General features: G+C 31.3%; 1 protein-coding gene across 1 annotated transcript; it reads left to right on the top strand.

Annotated features, from left to right (window-relative positions):
• Positions 1 to 204: 204 nt before the first annotated feature.
• Positions 205 to 6494, top strand: LOC121242790. Its single transcript, XM_041140734.1, has 6 exons — positions 205 to 353; positions 2288 to 2525; positions 3376 to 3599; positions 3699 to 3866; positions 5091 to 5388; positions 5763 to 6494. The coding sequence occupies exons 2-6, from the start codon at positions 2369 to 2371 to the stop codon at positions 6041 to 6043; spliced, it is 1128 nt and encodes a 375-aa protein (XP_040996668.1). The 5' UTR covers positions 205 to 353; positions 2288 to 2368; the 3' UTR covers positions 6044 to 6494.
• Positions 6495 to 14087: the final 7593 nt, after the last annotated feature.

Genomic DNA, 14087 nt, shown 5'->3' with positions numbered 1-14087 from the left:
TATAATTTTTTTATTTGAGTCATAAATTTATTATTTAAAAAAAAAAAAAAAAAAAAAGTAAACGAGAGTTGCGCAGCCTACAACTCTATATTATTTAAGATTTTTTTTTTTTTTGAGAGATTATTAAATTTCATGCATATTACAAAGTATTTATCATTTTCTGTGGAAAAGAGACAACCTAACCATGGTTTTGTAACCTTGGACCTTAACCACAATCAACGCCTATAAATACAGGCCAAGACAGCCTTCCCCGATCGTGGTTTCTCTGTGTGGAGGGAGGACCGCAGAAGCTGACTGCTACTACTAGCAGTCACTGATCGACTTACGCCCATCCGTTGAAAGTCCTCTTGCAGGTTCGATCTCGGATCTTTATTTTATCTATTGTCCTAAAGTTTCCGTTGTTCTTTAATACGTGGTTCGGGAAAAATCCATCTGTTTGATGAGAAAAGGTGGAAAGAAAGAAAAGGAAAGTACGATGGAGCTTTTAATTACGATTATTCTTTTTTAATTATGATTCATTGTTTATTGATTGCGATAAAACTCCATCATCTTCTGTGTTTTCATTGATTTCTTCATTAGAACTGCGATTCGTTGTTCGGATCCGTTGTTTTCCTTCTCTCTTCTTCTGTATTTTTCCTGGGCATGTTATAGTCGATTTTCATTTGATTTTAATGAATTTCTAATGTTCTACATATTGTGGACGATGTAGCTTTTAATTACAATTATTCTTTGTTAATTATGATTCATTGTTTATTGATTGCGATAAAACTCCATCATCTTCTGTGTTTTCATTGATTTCTTCATTAGAACTGCGATTCGTTGTTTGGATCCGTTGTTTTCCTTCTCTCTTCTTCTGTATTTTTCCTGGGCATGTTATAGTCGATTTTCATTTGATTTTAATGAATTTCTAATCTTCTACATATTGTGGACGATGTAGCTTTTAATTACAATTATTCTTTGTTAATTATGATTCATTGTTTATTGATTGCGATGAAACTCCATCATCTTCTGTGTCTTCATTGATTTCTTCATTATAACTGCGATTCGTTGTTCGGATCCGTTGTTTTCCTTCTCTCTTCTTCTGTATTTTTCCTGGGCATGTTATAGTCGATTTTCATTTGATTTTAATGAATTTCTAATTTTCTACATATTGTGGACGATGTAGCTTTTAATTACAATTATTCTTTGTTAATTATGATTCATTGTTTATTGATTGCGATGAAACTCCATCATCTTCTATGTCTTCATTGATTTCTTCATTATAACTGCGATTCGTTGTTCGGATCCGTTGTTTTCCTTCTCTCTTCTTCTGTATTTTTCCTGGGCATGTTATAGTCGATTATCATTTGATTTTAATGAATTTCTAATTTTCTACATATTGTGGACGATGTAGCTTTTAATTACAATTATTCTTTGTTAATTATGATTCATTGTTTATTGATTGCGATGAAGCTCCATCATCTTCTGTGTCTTCATTGATTTCTACTTACTGTGGCAGCGGAAGGTTGTATTTTTTCCTGTTTGCAAATTCAGTGGGTTAGATTTTCTGTTAATCAATCCGTTAATCCGTCATTGAGATAAGTTAATAACATCTCAAATAAACAGCAGACATAAAGCCCAAAAGGCTTTGTTTTTTGTTATCTAACAATCATGTTAGAGTACCAGGTCATGCACTTTGGTTCCTGATTATTATCTGAATGTAAACGTGTTGGGTTAATTCATTACTCATTCAGTTGTTGATTTTTATTTTATAGCATATGTTCTTGACCTTTATGAGATTTCTTGAATAGCAAAAAAAAAAGGCCTTTCGGGCTTTATGTCTGCTGTTTATTTGAGATGTTATAAACTTTTCTCATTGACTCATCTTTGCCTATTGTTTACAAATGTAAATCTTCACTGCATATTGCTATTTTTGGCCAACACAGGTCAGGTGCTGTTATTTAGTAGCTAAAAACTGCATATAAAAAAAAAATAGTAGCTAAAAATAAGTTTGATGAAAAATCAATACTCGATGTTTTATTTCAAATTCTATTCTGAAAAAAATTACAGGTATTGTCGTTTGATGTTTTGCTATTTTCTCTCTGTTTCATTCAATATTGACCCCATATGGAAAATCTTCATGGATTCCACATCTTCTCTGTAGTAATCTTGAGGTTTACTTGCTCACTGAAACTAACAGATGTTTTCCCAGCTTCACAATATTTCACTTCCTTCTTTTGCTTTTAGTAATTGGTAACTTGGTTCTGGATATCTTACTACCTCATCTAATTAGTTTTCTCTTTGCCAGCTTGACGAACACTTCTTCTGCAATCTACTCAGAGGCAGATTTTGGTCCCCATTTTGTTTTATATTCTTTTGGACTTTCACAATGTTTCCTCCAGCAGCTACCGCCCTTGGAGATTTAAGATTAGATTGTACCCACAGGGAGATCTTTTCTTCTTTTCTGAAAATGACTAGATCCCAGTTCCCAGGCAATGTGATAACAGAAGTGAATCCTTTCCTTTGGGAACCCTCAAATCTGCCTGGTAAGTGTTATGTACTTTTAAGATTATCATATCTCCGAATGATGTGTGAACTATTGGTACCTTAAAAGATACCCCTTCCTCTCCACGAGATGACCCATTGTTGAATGCCTATTTGAGCTCTCTTATATTAATATAATAAATTTTAGTTGGTCTGAGGTATCAGCAGGCATAAACTCTTTATAAATGCTTTTATTGCAATGTGTATGTTTTGAAGTGGCAAAAGTTTTTGAAAATACACAACTGAAACAGAATCTTGAGCTTTTGAAGATAGATTTTACAGACCGACCTTGACGTCTAATTTATGAAAAGTGTATGTAAGACATGACTTTCTGTTTCTTTTTTGGTAAATGTTTATGTATCAGTCTGCTACTTAGTGGAATGTCAAGCTGTGTATTGGTACACATGTACTTGTTGGACAAGAAGAATTTCTGGATATATTAGTTAATAGAGTGTTTACTTCTATTGTAAGGAGTTGAGTAATCCTGTCCTATGCATATGTGCTCATAGTGTCAATCACTATGTCCGAGAAGTTAATTTCTAGTTTTTTATTTTATGTTTTATGACTATATTATTTGTAATCATGACTTTGGCTTCGCTGCAATAATGATCTGTGTATGGCCCCCATTTCAACCAGTCTTTTAGATGATAGACTGCCACTTAAATCGAGCATGCTACTTTTTTTTTTCGATAATTAATAAGAAATCGAGCATGCTACTTTTTCTTGAAGATACTGTTTGTAGCATGCTGTTAGATTTCTTTTGGGAATTTCCATATCATCTTTGTGTATAAACAATAACATGAAATAAGCTTACGAAGTTAGTTGGTAATTGGGTATATATGCTATATGCAGAAGGATGGTACTTCATACCCTCTGAGGAAAACAAAGCTACCAACAACTTTGGGTTCTGGAAGGCCAAAGGAGAGGCCTGTAAAATATACTCGAACTCTGTGATCACTGGTTGGAGAACTACGTTTGAATTCTTTGAAAACCACACTCATGGGCATAAAACTGATTGGATGATTCAAGAATACAAGATAGCTCAGGGAAAACCTTATGAAGTCAACAAGGCCCAGGTATTCTATGGAATTCATTAGTACTATTAATGTATGTCTTCTCGTACAATTTTGAACCAAACCTGTCATTCAACTGCCAGTTGGTTGGATGATGTGCAGGAAGTGAGCTCCCTTTGTAGACTCTTTCGTGGCTGCAAGCAAAGCCAAAACTGTGAAAAGCAGCAGAAACCGGCTGGCACTGATATTGCCAGTGAAAACCGCATTCACCCAACTAAATCAGTTGTTGCCGACAATATTATTGGAAAAGGTTCCACAAGCAAGCCACATGTATGGTTTTCTAAGTTTTATAACTCGTGGAAAACATTGATATTTATATATTTATTTGACACTAGTTGATGAGCAGCTGATTTTGCATTATATTTAATTGTTATTATTCATTTTAATAATCTTGAGTCATTTGGCTTTTATATATATTTATAAAAACAAGAATGCTTGGTCTACACAGAAATTTTACACAAGTAAATTTACAAATTGACTTGGCTTAATGTGATCCATTAAATTGTAAATTTTTTTTTATTGTAAAGTAGATATGACATATCACATTAAGGCCTCGTTTGGATGTTGAGATGAGATGAGAAATCTGTGAATATTAGTGACATAGTGTATGGATAGTAGTGGAATAGTTTGAGTTAAGATGTTTTATGGAATTTTGGGAAAGGAGAGAAAAAATTGAATAAAAGAAATTATAAAGTTAAAATATTATTAGAATATAATATTTATTTTGAAATTTGAAAAAGTTGAATTGTTTTTTATGTTTTGTTTGGAAGTTTGGGAAAGTTGTAGTAATTAAATAATGGTTAGATGAAAAAGTTAAAAATTTAAAATTTAAAAGTGAAAAGTATTTGTGTTTAAGTGGTTTTATTGATATTGAGATGAGATGAATTGGGACCCCATCAACATCCAAACGGGGCCTAACCCATGTCAGTTTCTAAACTTTCTTGTGTAAAATTTGTGAAGACCTACTAGCCATTCTCTATAAAAAAAAAATATGGCTTCTATATTGGGGCCTAATAGTTTTGCCGTTTGCCTTCATATGATCTTGAATGCATTTCTGAGATTTCTCAATACCAGAATGGCTAACCAATTAAGCAATGAAATTGTTGATTAGGGACGTTTTCTTATAGTAAATTGGGAGATTATATGAGTTTCATTCCTCGGAATCAGACATATATCTAAGCTGAATTTATGTTGGGCCTTCTACAGCCGTAAATTTATACCATGTAAAATATTCTTGATTGCTAGGTGTCAACTTAGTGAGTATATTTCTCTACTAGGTCTTTCTCATGACAAGGAGAATTCTGGTTGATAAAGTGTAGAACATAAGGCATTGTTTGACATATAGAAAATTAGTCTAGAACAATCTTATCTGTTGGTTATTACTGGAATTTGATAAGAGTCTATCCCTTCTTTTGTTTCTGTTTGTGGGGGTTGGCGTTTTCTTTTTGGGTTGGAGGTTCTCTCTGTATGATGAAGCATAATTATGTCTTGCAGGTAAGTGCGGATGAAAACACGAGCAGATTGAACTTGGCAGATACATTTCCAGATGATTGGCCAGATTACCCATCTCGAGATGATGGCTTGGGACTATGGGAACTTGATAATCCGGCATTGACTTCAAGTTCAGAAAATTCTGGTTGCACGAGCATGTCATCAGATGCATACTTTGATTCAGAGGCTTTTTTGAAAATACTAGAGGAGCCCGTAAAGAATCAGGAGGATGTAGATTTCAAGTTGAGTGTATCTGCATCAGTCAAACCGGATGAGGGGTTCATATCTTTACCCACCTCAGGTCTGTAAACATTTTAAACGTTCACTGTTTCACATTATTTGTTCTCTTGTTTATTATAATTATTATTGTATTTAAAAAAAAAAAAAGTAACATGAGGATTGTAAGTCCCATCAGTTGCTTTTACACATGCTCGGTAGGCGAGTGTGATCTATTGCAGTGCAAACTATCTATTACTAAGTGCTGAACTTCTTGTCTTCTATTATCATACCACTCTGGTCTGTTGACACCCATGCTCACATCTCTGCATTTATGAAGTTTTCCTTTATTGCTGTACACACAGAATTCTTCTACTCACATTCGTTGCCTGTTGTGATGATCTCTACAATTTTGGTGCACATATACGCTTGTCAATTTATTTTATGTGTACTCTGCAGGATCTCTTGTTAGGAGTGGAAGAAAAACCTTGGCACCTGAAGAAACCATCGAAACGGATTGCTCTATTCCCAAATCAGCTGCACGTGGTCGTGTCCTAGATAGCAACAATTTAAAGCATGCCAGCAGAAATCTGAGGACAAACTTCAGAAATGAAGGTCCATCATCAAGTTCTCACAATGTGTCTCAATCATCCAAAACCCGTCCGGCAGCTCCAAATGGAGAAAAAGCGGCCGCTGCTAGAAAGAAAAAGTTTAAGAAGTATCTGTGCTTCTTTATGTAATTTTAGAGCCTCCTTACAGGTAAACACAGATAGCATTTGTGTATAATAACCCCCCATTGTAGTAGCAGGTTATGCATTTGTAAGCAGTAGGTTCCAAGATCAGGAACACCATGGACCATGAGTGAGTTAGGCGATAAGATAAAGGTATAAACACGCATATAGTTTGAAATTGATACTGAGGTAGAGGAATAAGAGACTAATTTAAGGAAAACCAAAGGTAGGAAGTTGATTATACTCGTCATCTCCAATGTTCAAGGGCAATGGAGAGGCTTTTTCTGCCGTTTTCTTGTTGTGAACTAGCTGTTATTTCTTCTGAACTCGTTGCATTTAAATGTAAAGGGTTTATGTTTTTTTTTTTTTTTTGTACTTTTTTATTAGGGGCAAGGGATTAATTTCTCTGTACTTGAATATTGTTTATTGCTATAAAGTAGGGGAAAAAATGTACATTGTTTCTTGTGTTCGTTCTCCTTCAGAAATGGCCAAGTTAGGGAAAACATGTCCGGTAAAATTGACACATGAAAACATCAGGGAGATATTTGTGCCCATTGTTTCGACTGAAACAGTGAGGATTGTCTCACGTAATAAAATATATGATACTATAGTAGTTTAGTACACATAGAAATTATAAGGAATACATAAAAATATTTATTTTTATCAATCTCACAAACGAAATTCAAGAATAAGCTTTGGGCCTCCATCCCCATTTTGTAGATGGATAAAATCTATTTTTCATCTTTTTTATCATTAAACTCTTAAGATCATTCGATGTCGCCTTAAAGGTTGGTTTGGATTCAGAAATGAGAGGAGATGATTTTAGATGAAAGTTAAAAAAAATATTGTTAGAATATTATTTTTTAATATTATTATTATTTTGTGATTTGAAAAAGTTGAATTGTTTATTATATTTTGTGTGGAAATTTGAAAAAGTTGTAATGATGAGATGAGATAAAATATTTTCTGAATCCAAACATGGCCTAAATGATAAGTTCACAAGTAAAATATAGTAAATAATCCACAATTATTTAATACTATATCATGGAATGATAAGATGATGATGGTAAAAGGAATGATGAGTAGTATTATTCATTGTAGATAAATTTGAACGATTGAGTCGCATTTAATTTTTTCTTTCGAGTTTTTATTTATTATTTTTTTGTTTTTGAGATGGAGTGTTGTTTGAGTATATGAACTTGATAATTGGTGCTATTGGACAGGCTTAGAACTTTTTTTTTTTTTTTTTATCATAACATAGCATAGCATGTAATTAAATCTATTCATGAAATTATTATTTTTAATTAGAGAAATGCTTCAAACAGGTCGGGTGTGTTTTGCCTTTTTACACCGGTCAATAGAATTTCAACACATATAGGACTTATGTGTATTATGATGTGTGCGAGTTTAGTGAATTTTTTCTTTCTCCCTTCGTCCCATCTCCTCCATTTTTTTCATTTCATCTTCTCTGTCTGTTCTCTCATCTCCTCTCCTCTCCTCTTTCTCCTCTTCCCTTTCACCTCTTTCTCTCATTCCCTTTTTCCTTTCTCCCTTTGTCTCATCTTCATTTCGAGATTCCGTTGAGAGTGATTTGGAACAAACTCATCTCCCTCCCTCAACTCGTTCTGGAACCTAGTCGATTTTAGCAAGTATCTGTAAGTTTTTTATTTATTTATTCTGCATATTAAGCTAGGTTGTGGTTGTTATTTTGAGTTGCTCTTAAATCTGTCCCCATGAAGTTAAAGTAGGATAGTAACTCTAATGCTTGAAATGGGAGCAAATGAAAAGTGATTTGCAAATAAGAAGTGGAAAGGTAACTAGCCACCAGCAAAGAGATATATTTGAAGAGATGGGCGCACATCCTTTCATTGAAAAATGAAGAAATCGGATGTGGGGGGAGAAAGCTGTTGGGGGAGGGGGAGAGAGAGAGAGGGCTGGAACTTATCCTTTCGAAAAAATAAAATAAAATGATTCCCTGCATGCCAGCCTATTATTTAGTTTGCTACAACTTATATATGTCAGTTACTCATTCGCAGGTGTAAAAATGAATTTCTCACCCGTCCGGCTGGTAGCCCCTCTCTTTTAATTAACATGACCTCTTATGACTGGATAAAAATACCATATATCTATGTTTCAGAAGTACCTAATAAATACTCCCACATAAATACGTTAGATCGATTGGGATCGATTGAAGTCACCCAAAATCAGATAATTTCTCTTTTTGAGTTATTCTATTCTTAAGTCGGTGTGTAGAGCACACCTCCATATCAGTTAAATGAAAAAAATTGATTTGTAAGGCTCAAATTTTAAAATTTATCTTTCTAATCAAATTATGTTATGTAAGTATTTTATATGATCTTCGAGTCGTGTATTGAGAATCGGATAATATCAATTCGCAACCACCTGTCAAATTGATATTCTGTATAGATATAATATTGAGCAAAATATATGAATGTATGTGTGTGTGTGTATAGATATTGTATACAACCTCAGAGTCCAAGCTAATTTATAATTTTAAGCTCAACTCAACTCTATAAAATAAATTATTTATACAAATTTCAAATAGACAAGTCTCGTGCAAGTCTTTGTAAAAAAAATTGGATCTCATCTTAAAAAATTGTAAAACAAAACTAGTTTTTATTAGTGTGATTCACTTTTTTATAAAAGTCGGTCCACCCCACCCAATTAAAAAAAAATATTCTTTCTTAATTTCACTTAAAATGGAGATTCCATTTAACATAAAACAAGGAATACTTTTTAAATTTTATTTAATTTTCTAATGACGTTGGGAAACAATAAATAAAAAAAAATATCATATATTTAATACTAAAAAGGGAAAAAAAAAAAACAATATTAGGTAAAACAAAGATACCATCTCTTTGTTCTGTTAGTTTAGAGTTTTTCTGCTTTCCAACCTCAGATTCTCATCTCTCACTCAGACATTCTTTCTCATTTTTGCAGACTCTGTTGCCGCTCCTCAAACTCTAATCCTTCCTGTAATCGTCCCTCCTCCTTGGGCCGCCACCTTTGAGCATTAAAGACGAAGAAAGAGAGTGTGTCTGTGGGTGTAATAAATGAGGGGAAAGAGATGGTTTATACTCCATATTTTAGGTTCGTGGAGAAGGAAGGAAGCACATCGATCTTTATTGTTGTAGTTTTCAGCTTTGTTCTCTTATGCTCGTAATTGGTAACGTTGGGTAATATGGTTTTGACTTGTTTTGAGTGCGGTCCCATTTGGTTTCATTGATGGTCTCGACCCATTTTATTGAATAATGCTATTATGTCTTCTCCATTTACCTCTTCATTTTGACCGCTCATACATTTAATTTTTTTTTAATAGTTAAGGAAGTGACTATTAGTCTATTTGTATTTTTTTAATTTTTTAAAAATATTTAAAGATGTTTTTAAAATGATTGAAATTAAAAGCAAAAGGAAAAAAAAAAGTGCAATTTGCATTAGGCGGCACAATGAGCTGGCACCTGCAGGCAACAGAGTAGCATCGCTCTACTTTATTTCATCTCATCTGAATATTTAAATATCATTAAAAAATAAATATTTTTCAATTTTAAATTTTCAACTTTAGAACTTTTTCATCTAATCATTACCTAATCATTATAACTTTCTTAAACTTCTAAACAAAATACAAAAAATAATTTTATTTTTTCAAATCTCAAACTAAAAATAATATTAAGAAATTATATTCTAACAATACTTTAACTTTTATAATATTTTTATTCAATTTTTTCTCACATTTTTCAAAACTCTATAAAACATCTTAACTCAAACTATTTCACTACTATTCACAAATAATCTCACTATTATTCACATATTTTTCATCTCATCTGTGTAACCGAAAGATGAGCATAGAAGGGATGGTTTATGCATGAGTTGCACTTCCTAATTTCATCCAGAATGGATCCTAATTTCTTAGTTGCTCTTCCCCGGGTAGCTCTTCATCTTTTCTTTTCCGATCCACTCTCTCTATGGCTTATGCATGATGATTTTCAAAATTGCATGAGTTTTGCAATGAGATTAGAGGTGTCATGTATTTCTTCCCTAACCTCCCTTGTCTGTCCTGACTCCTCTCCCCTCCTCCTCTGTGGACCCAAGCGGAATGGTTCAAATTATAGATTCAATTTGGGCTGTAAGAACTTTGATCCTAAAGTTTAAACCCAACTCATGCTTTAAAATTGTGGCCCAACTTCTCTAGAAGTCCTCGTTGGCTTGGGCCTAACTTACCCCAAGTTGAATCCTTTTTTAGAAGCATCTTTTCCCTCTTGAACCCATAATTTGGAATCTACCAAACCTCTAAACATCCTTCTACAATGTATATATAGTCAATTCTGGGAGACTCCTTTTCATTTCTACACCCATTCCTTCTAGATTTAACCTTAACTTATGTTTGGATATCAAGATCATCTCAATCTATCTCAAATTAATAATTGATGAGATTCACTATTTTTTCAACTTCTTAAAATAAATTTAAACTCATCTCAACCTATTTTATACATTCAAACACGTATGTCAACCTATTTATATTTAAACACATTCAATAAGATCCATAAAATATTACTAATTCATATCATCTGAGATTATCTCAGCATCGAATGCAGCCACTTCTACTCGCTTGTGATTATAATTTTTCCACTTTATTGGCTTGTATGCCATATCTCCTTGATTGTTGTGACAACTACCACAAGTCTCGATTGTAGGCTGTATGATAACTTTGCTTGTTACTTTTAGTCGTTAACAGGTATTATCTTTTGGTCTTTCCCCGATCTAATCTCCCTTCCTACATTATCTATTCAAGCATGCACATTTTTTTAGAACAAGCAGACACATTTAAAGAGGATACTAAAAATAAGAGAAATGATATTTATATTTATAGAGTACACAACAGCGTAAGTGTCGCACCACACACTTATTTTGAAAAAAAAAAGTAAATAAATATAAGATCTACATGAAAAATAAATAAATTTTTAATGGTAGACCTTACTCATTTTTAAAAAGAGTGCGTGATACTTACATAACTCATAACTATATCTAACATTACTCTTAAAATAATATTCACACAAGTTTAGGAACTTTCGATGTTTAGTTTTATGAAACACAACCTGGAAGAGTTTCAAACTCAGATAATCAGCATCCCTTGTACTTAAAATTTTTTCTTTTATATTTAAGTTTTTGGAAAGATATTCAGGCAGTGTTCTATATTGTTTGGAGTCTTTCCTTGTAATATGCTTAATGAATTATTTGTATTTTGCTTTTTCGGGCAAAGAGTGAGGAATTGAGGCCAGCATTGTACCTCAGTTGGTTGCAGGACAGAGACAACTCGGCGGAGAAAAAGTTAGGAATGGGCCCATAATGATTAGAAAAAGAGGCCCACTGGGCCAAATTCTGCAATCCCATGTTAGCGGACTCTGTTTATATGATTTAAAGAACTAAAAAAAAAAACCTTCATAATACCCTCCATAAAAAGATTAATGTTTAAATGTTATGTTGAGTTGAGATAAGTTTAATTTTTTATAAATAGTAATGAGTTAAAATTGTAGAGTGAGTTTTGTAGAGCTTACGTAAAATGAGTTTAGATATATTTAGATATTAAGACGAATTTATATATATTTATGAGAAATTGAAAAAGGTTATAGGTTCTACGTGTAAAGAGGTATTGAATTGAGATAAATTTAGTGATTTAAGAGTTTAGTGTTTAGATGGTAGAGCACTCTCAATGGCTTTTGTATTATACAAAAGATGTAACTTATTTGAAAAATCACTCTAAAAATGAGTTTCATCCGATTATGTAAAAAGAATTATAAAATATAATTAGCTACAATAACCTGCTACATGTAGTAGGTACTGTTCATCCTGTAAAAAATTTTTTATTATTGATATTTCATTTACTACCTCATTTTCTTTTATTTTGATTTTTATCATGTAAGCAAATTCTTTTTATTGTTCATTATTTAAAACACATATATTTCATTTCTTCTAAAAAATATCTTAGAAATATTTTTAAACGAATTTTTTCATATTTTGATTTGATTTTTAATTTTTATTTGGCTTATATATTTTTATTTTACGTGTATAAGACTGAATTATTTTACATTGTATATAAAAACAAATTACAAATATAAAGAAATATATGGATATTGTAAATTTATTGATAGAAATAAAATATTTAAAAATAATATTTAAATGATATAAAAAAAAGTAGATAAACTGATGGATGACATATTATAAAAATCAATATATAAAATAGAAAAAAGTAAGTTTTGGTGATGTATTTTAAAAGATAAGATAAAGAGTTCATTGTGAGTACTCTTAAGTCTCGGTTTAAAATTAAACTGTTCAATCCAAGTTTCAAATAGGACCTAAAATAAAAAATTATCAGTATTTTGTACTTTTCCCCTTCAATTATCAAAACTAATATATTATATATTTATATATATTATCAAAAAGTTGTAATTTTTCGCAATATGTTAAATTAGATTATCAATATTACTTCGCAGCACCTTTTTTTTTTTTATCAATTATATCTGTAATGACGTATTATCTATTAATTTATTTTAGAAAAAAAATTTAAAAATAAATAAAAATAAAAAAATAAAAAGGTAAAGGGTCTATTTACCATCCATTATCTTCTCTTGAATAAAATATATGAAATTCCCAACAAACGACATTCACTAAGAAAAAAGATAATTGGAGGACAGAAGTGGCCATTGACCTAAATAATCCCAAGTCTAATGTTGTTTGCCAAACTTTGTCGTTGAAAGTCAAGCTCCCTACTCAGGAGCATCTCACATGTAACATTTGTGGTGGGAAACCTCAACAGTTGGATCCGCCAATCTTGCACTATAAATCCCTCTCACAATAAAAGCACCTATTTATCTATTCCAACTCATTTTTTTAAAATTTTAACATAAAATATAATAAACAATTCAAATTTTTCAAATCTCAAAATAGTAATAATATTAAAATTAATATTCTAATAATATTTTACCATCTCAACTCAACTCAGTTCAACATCCAAACGTAGAGTCTTATAGAACGAGATAGATACGTTATTAAATGCTCATGTGGAATTTTTACCACTCAAAATTCAACAAAATAATGTAAAATACTATAAGATTCACATGTGAAGTTTCTATTTGGACACAAAATTAGAGAGGACCTCTATTTAGAAGAATATAACATCCTAAATTTTATTTATTATATGTTGATCACCCAAATTTTAAAATAAGGGATAGATTAGGTATGTGGTCCATTCATATTTATATATGGTAGTGCATAAAAAACCTGACATTATATCATGTCAAAAGAGAACAAAAACAAATAATTTGATGTGACCAAATAAAGAAATATTATTGATTAAAGGGAAATGAATTTGTACAATTTTAGACCGTCCAAATCTTGCCATTTTTTTAAAAAAGAAATAGTGGATAAAAGTGAAACCAATATAAAAATAATAAAACGCTTCATATTTTTTAAAAAAAGTGCACTAAACTTACATATTAGGGGCTATAATTATAATTACTCTTATGATCTGTAAATCGTAGTGAAAATATAATGATTAAATATCTTTAAAAGTATGTTTAGGTATTGAGATGATTTTAGATGATCTGTAAATAGTAGTAAAAATATAATAATAAAATATTAAATAATAGTGAATAGTAATGAAAAGTAATAAAAAATAATAATAAAATATTAAATAATAGTAGAGTATATCCAAACATAGAACTAGCCTCGTTTGGATTCAGAAAGTCTCTTAACTCATCACATCTCATCATTACAACTTTTTTAAATTCTTACAAAAAATATAATAAATAATTCAACTTTTTCAAATTCTAAAACAATAATAATATTAAAAAATAATATTATAACAATATTTTTTTCAACTTTCATCTTTTGTCTAAAAACATCTATTTCAATTCTAGAAATAGAAACCCTCAAAATTTCTAAATCTATTAGAGTGTAATATTTCATGTTTGGATACTTCCATTATAACTGAAATTGATGCTAACCAAATTAATTAGGTGACTTAATTTCCAGTTAT

This window comes from Juglans microcarpa x Juglans regia, chromosome 8D (assembly GCF_004785595.1).
Source record: "Juglans microcarpa x Juglans regia isolate MS1-56 chromosome 8D, Jm3101_v1.0, whole genome shotgun sequence".
NCBI lineage: Eukaryota > Viridiplantae > Streptophyta > Magnoliopsida > Fagales > Juglandaceae > Juglans > Juglans microcarpa x Juglans regia.
Note: the sequence above shows the minus strand (reverse complement) of the source record. Positions and strands in the feature narration are given on the sequence as shown.

Coding starts and splice junctions, on each gene's coding strand:
- LOC121242790 (XM_041140734.1), top strand. CDS start 2,369: ATGTTTCCTCCAGCAGCTACCGCCCTTGGAGATTTAAGATTAGATTGT. Junction 2,526..3,375: donor GGAACCCTCAAATCTGCCTG/GTAAGTGTTATG, acceptor TGCTATATGCAG/AAGGATGGTACTTCATACCC. Junction 5,389..5,762: donor CATATCTTTACCCACCTCAG/GTCTGTAAACAT, acceptor TGTACTCTGCAG/GATCTCTTGTTAGGAGTGGA.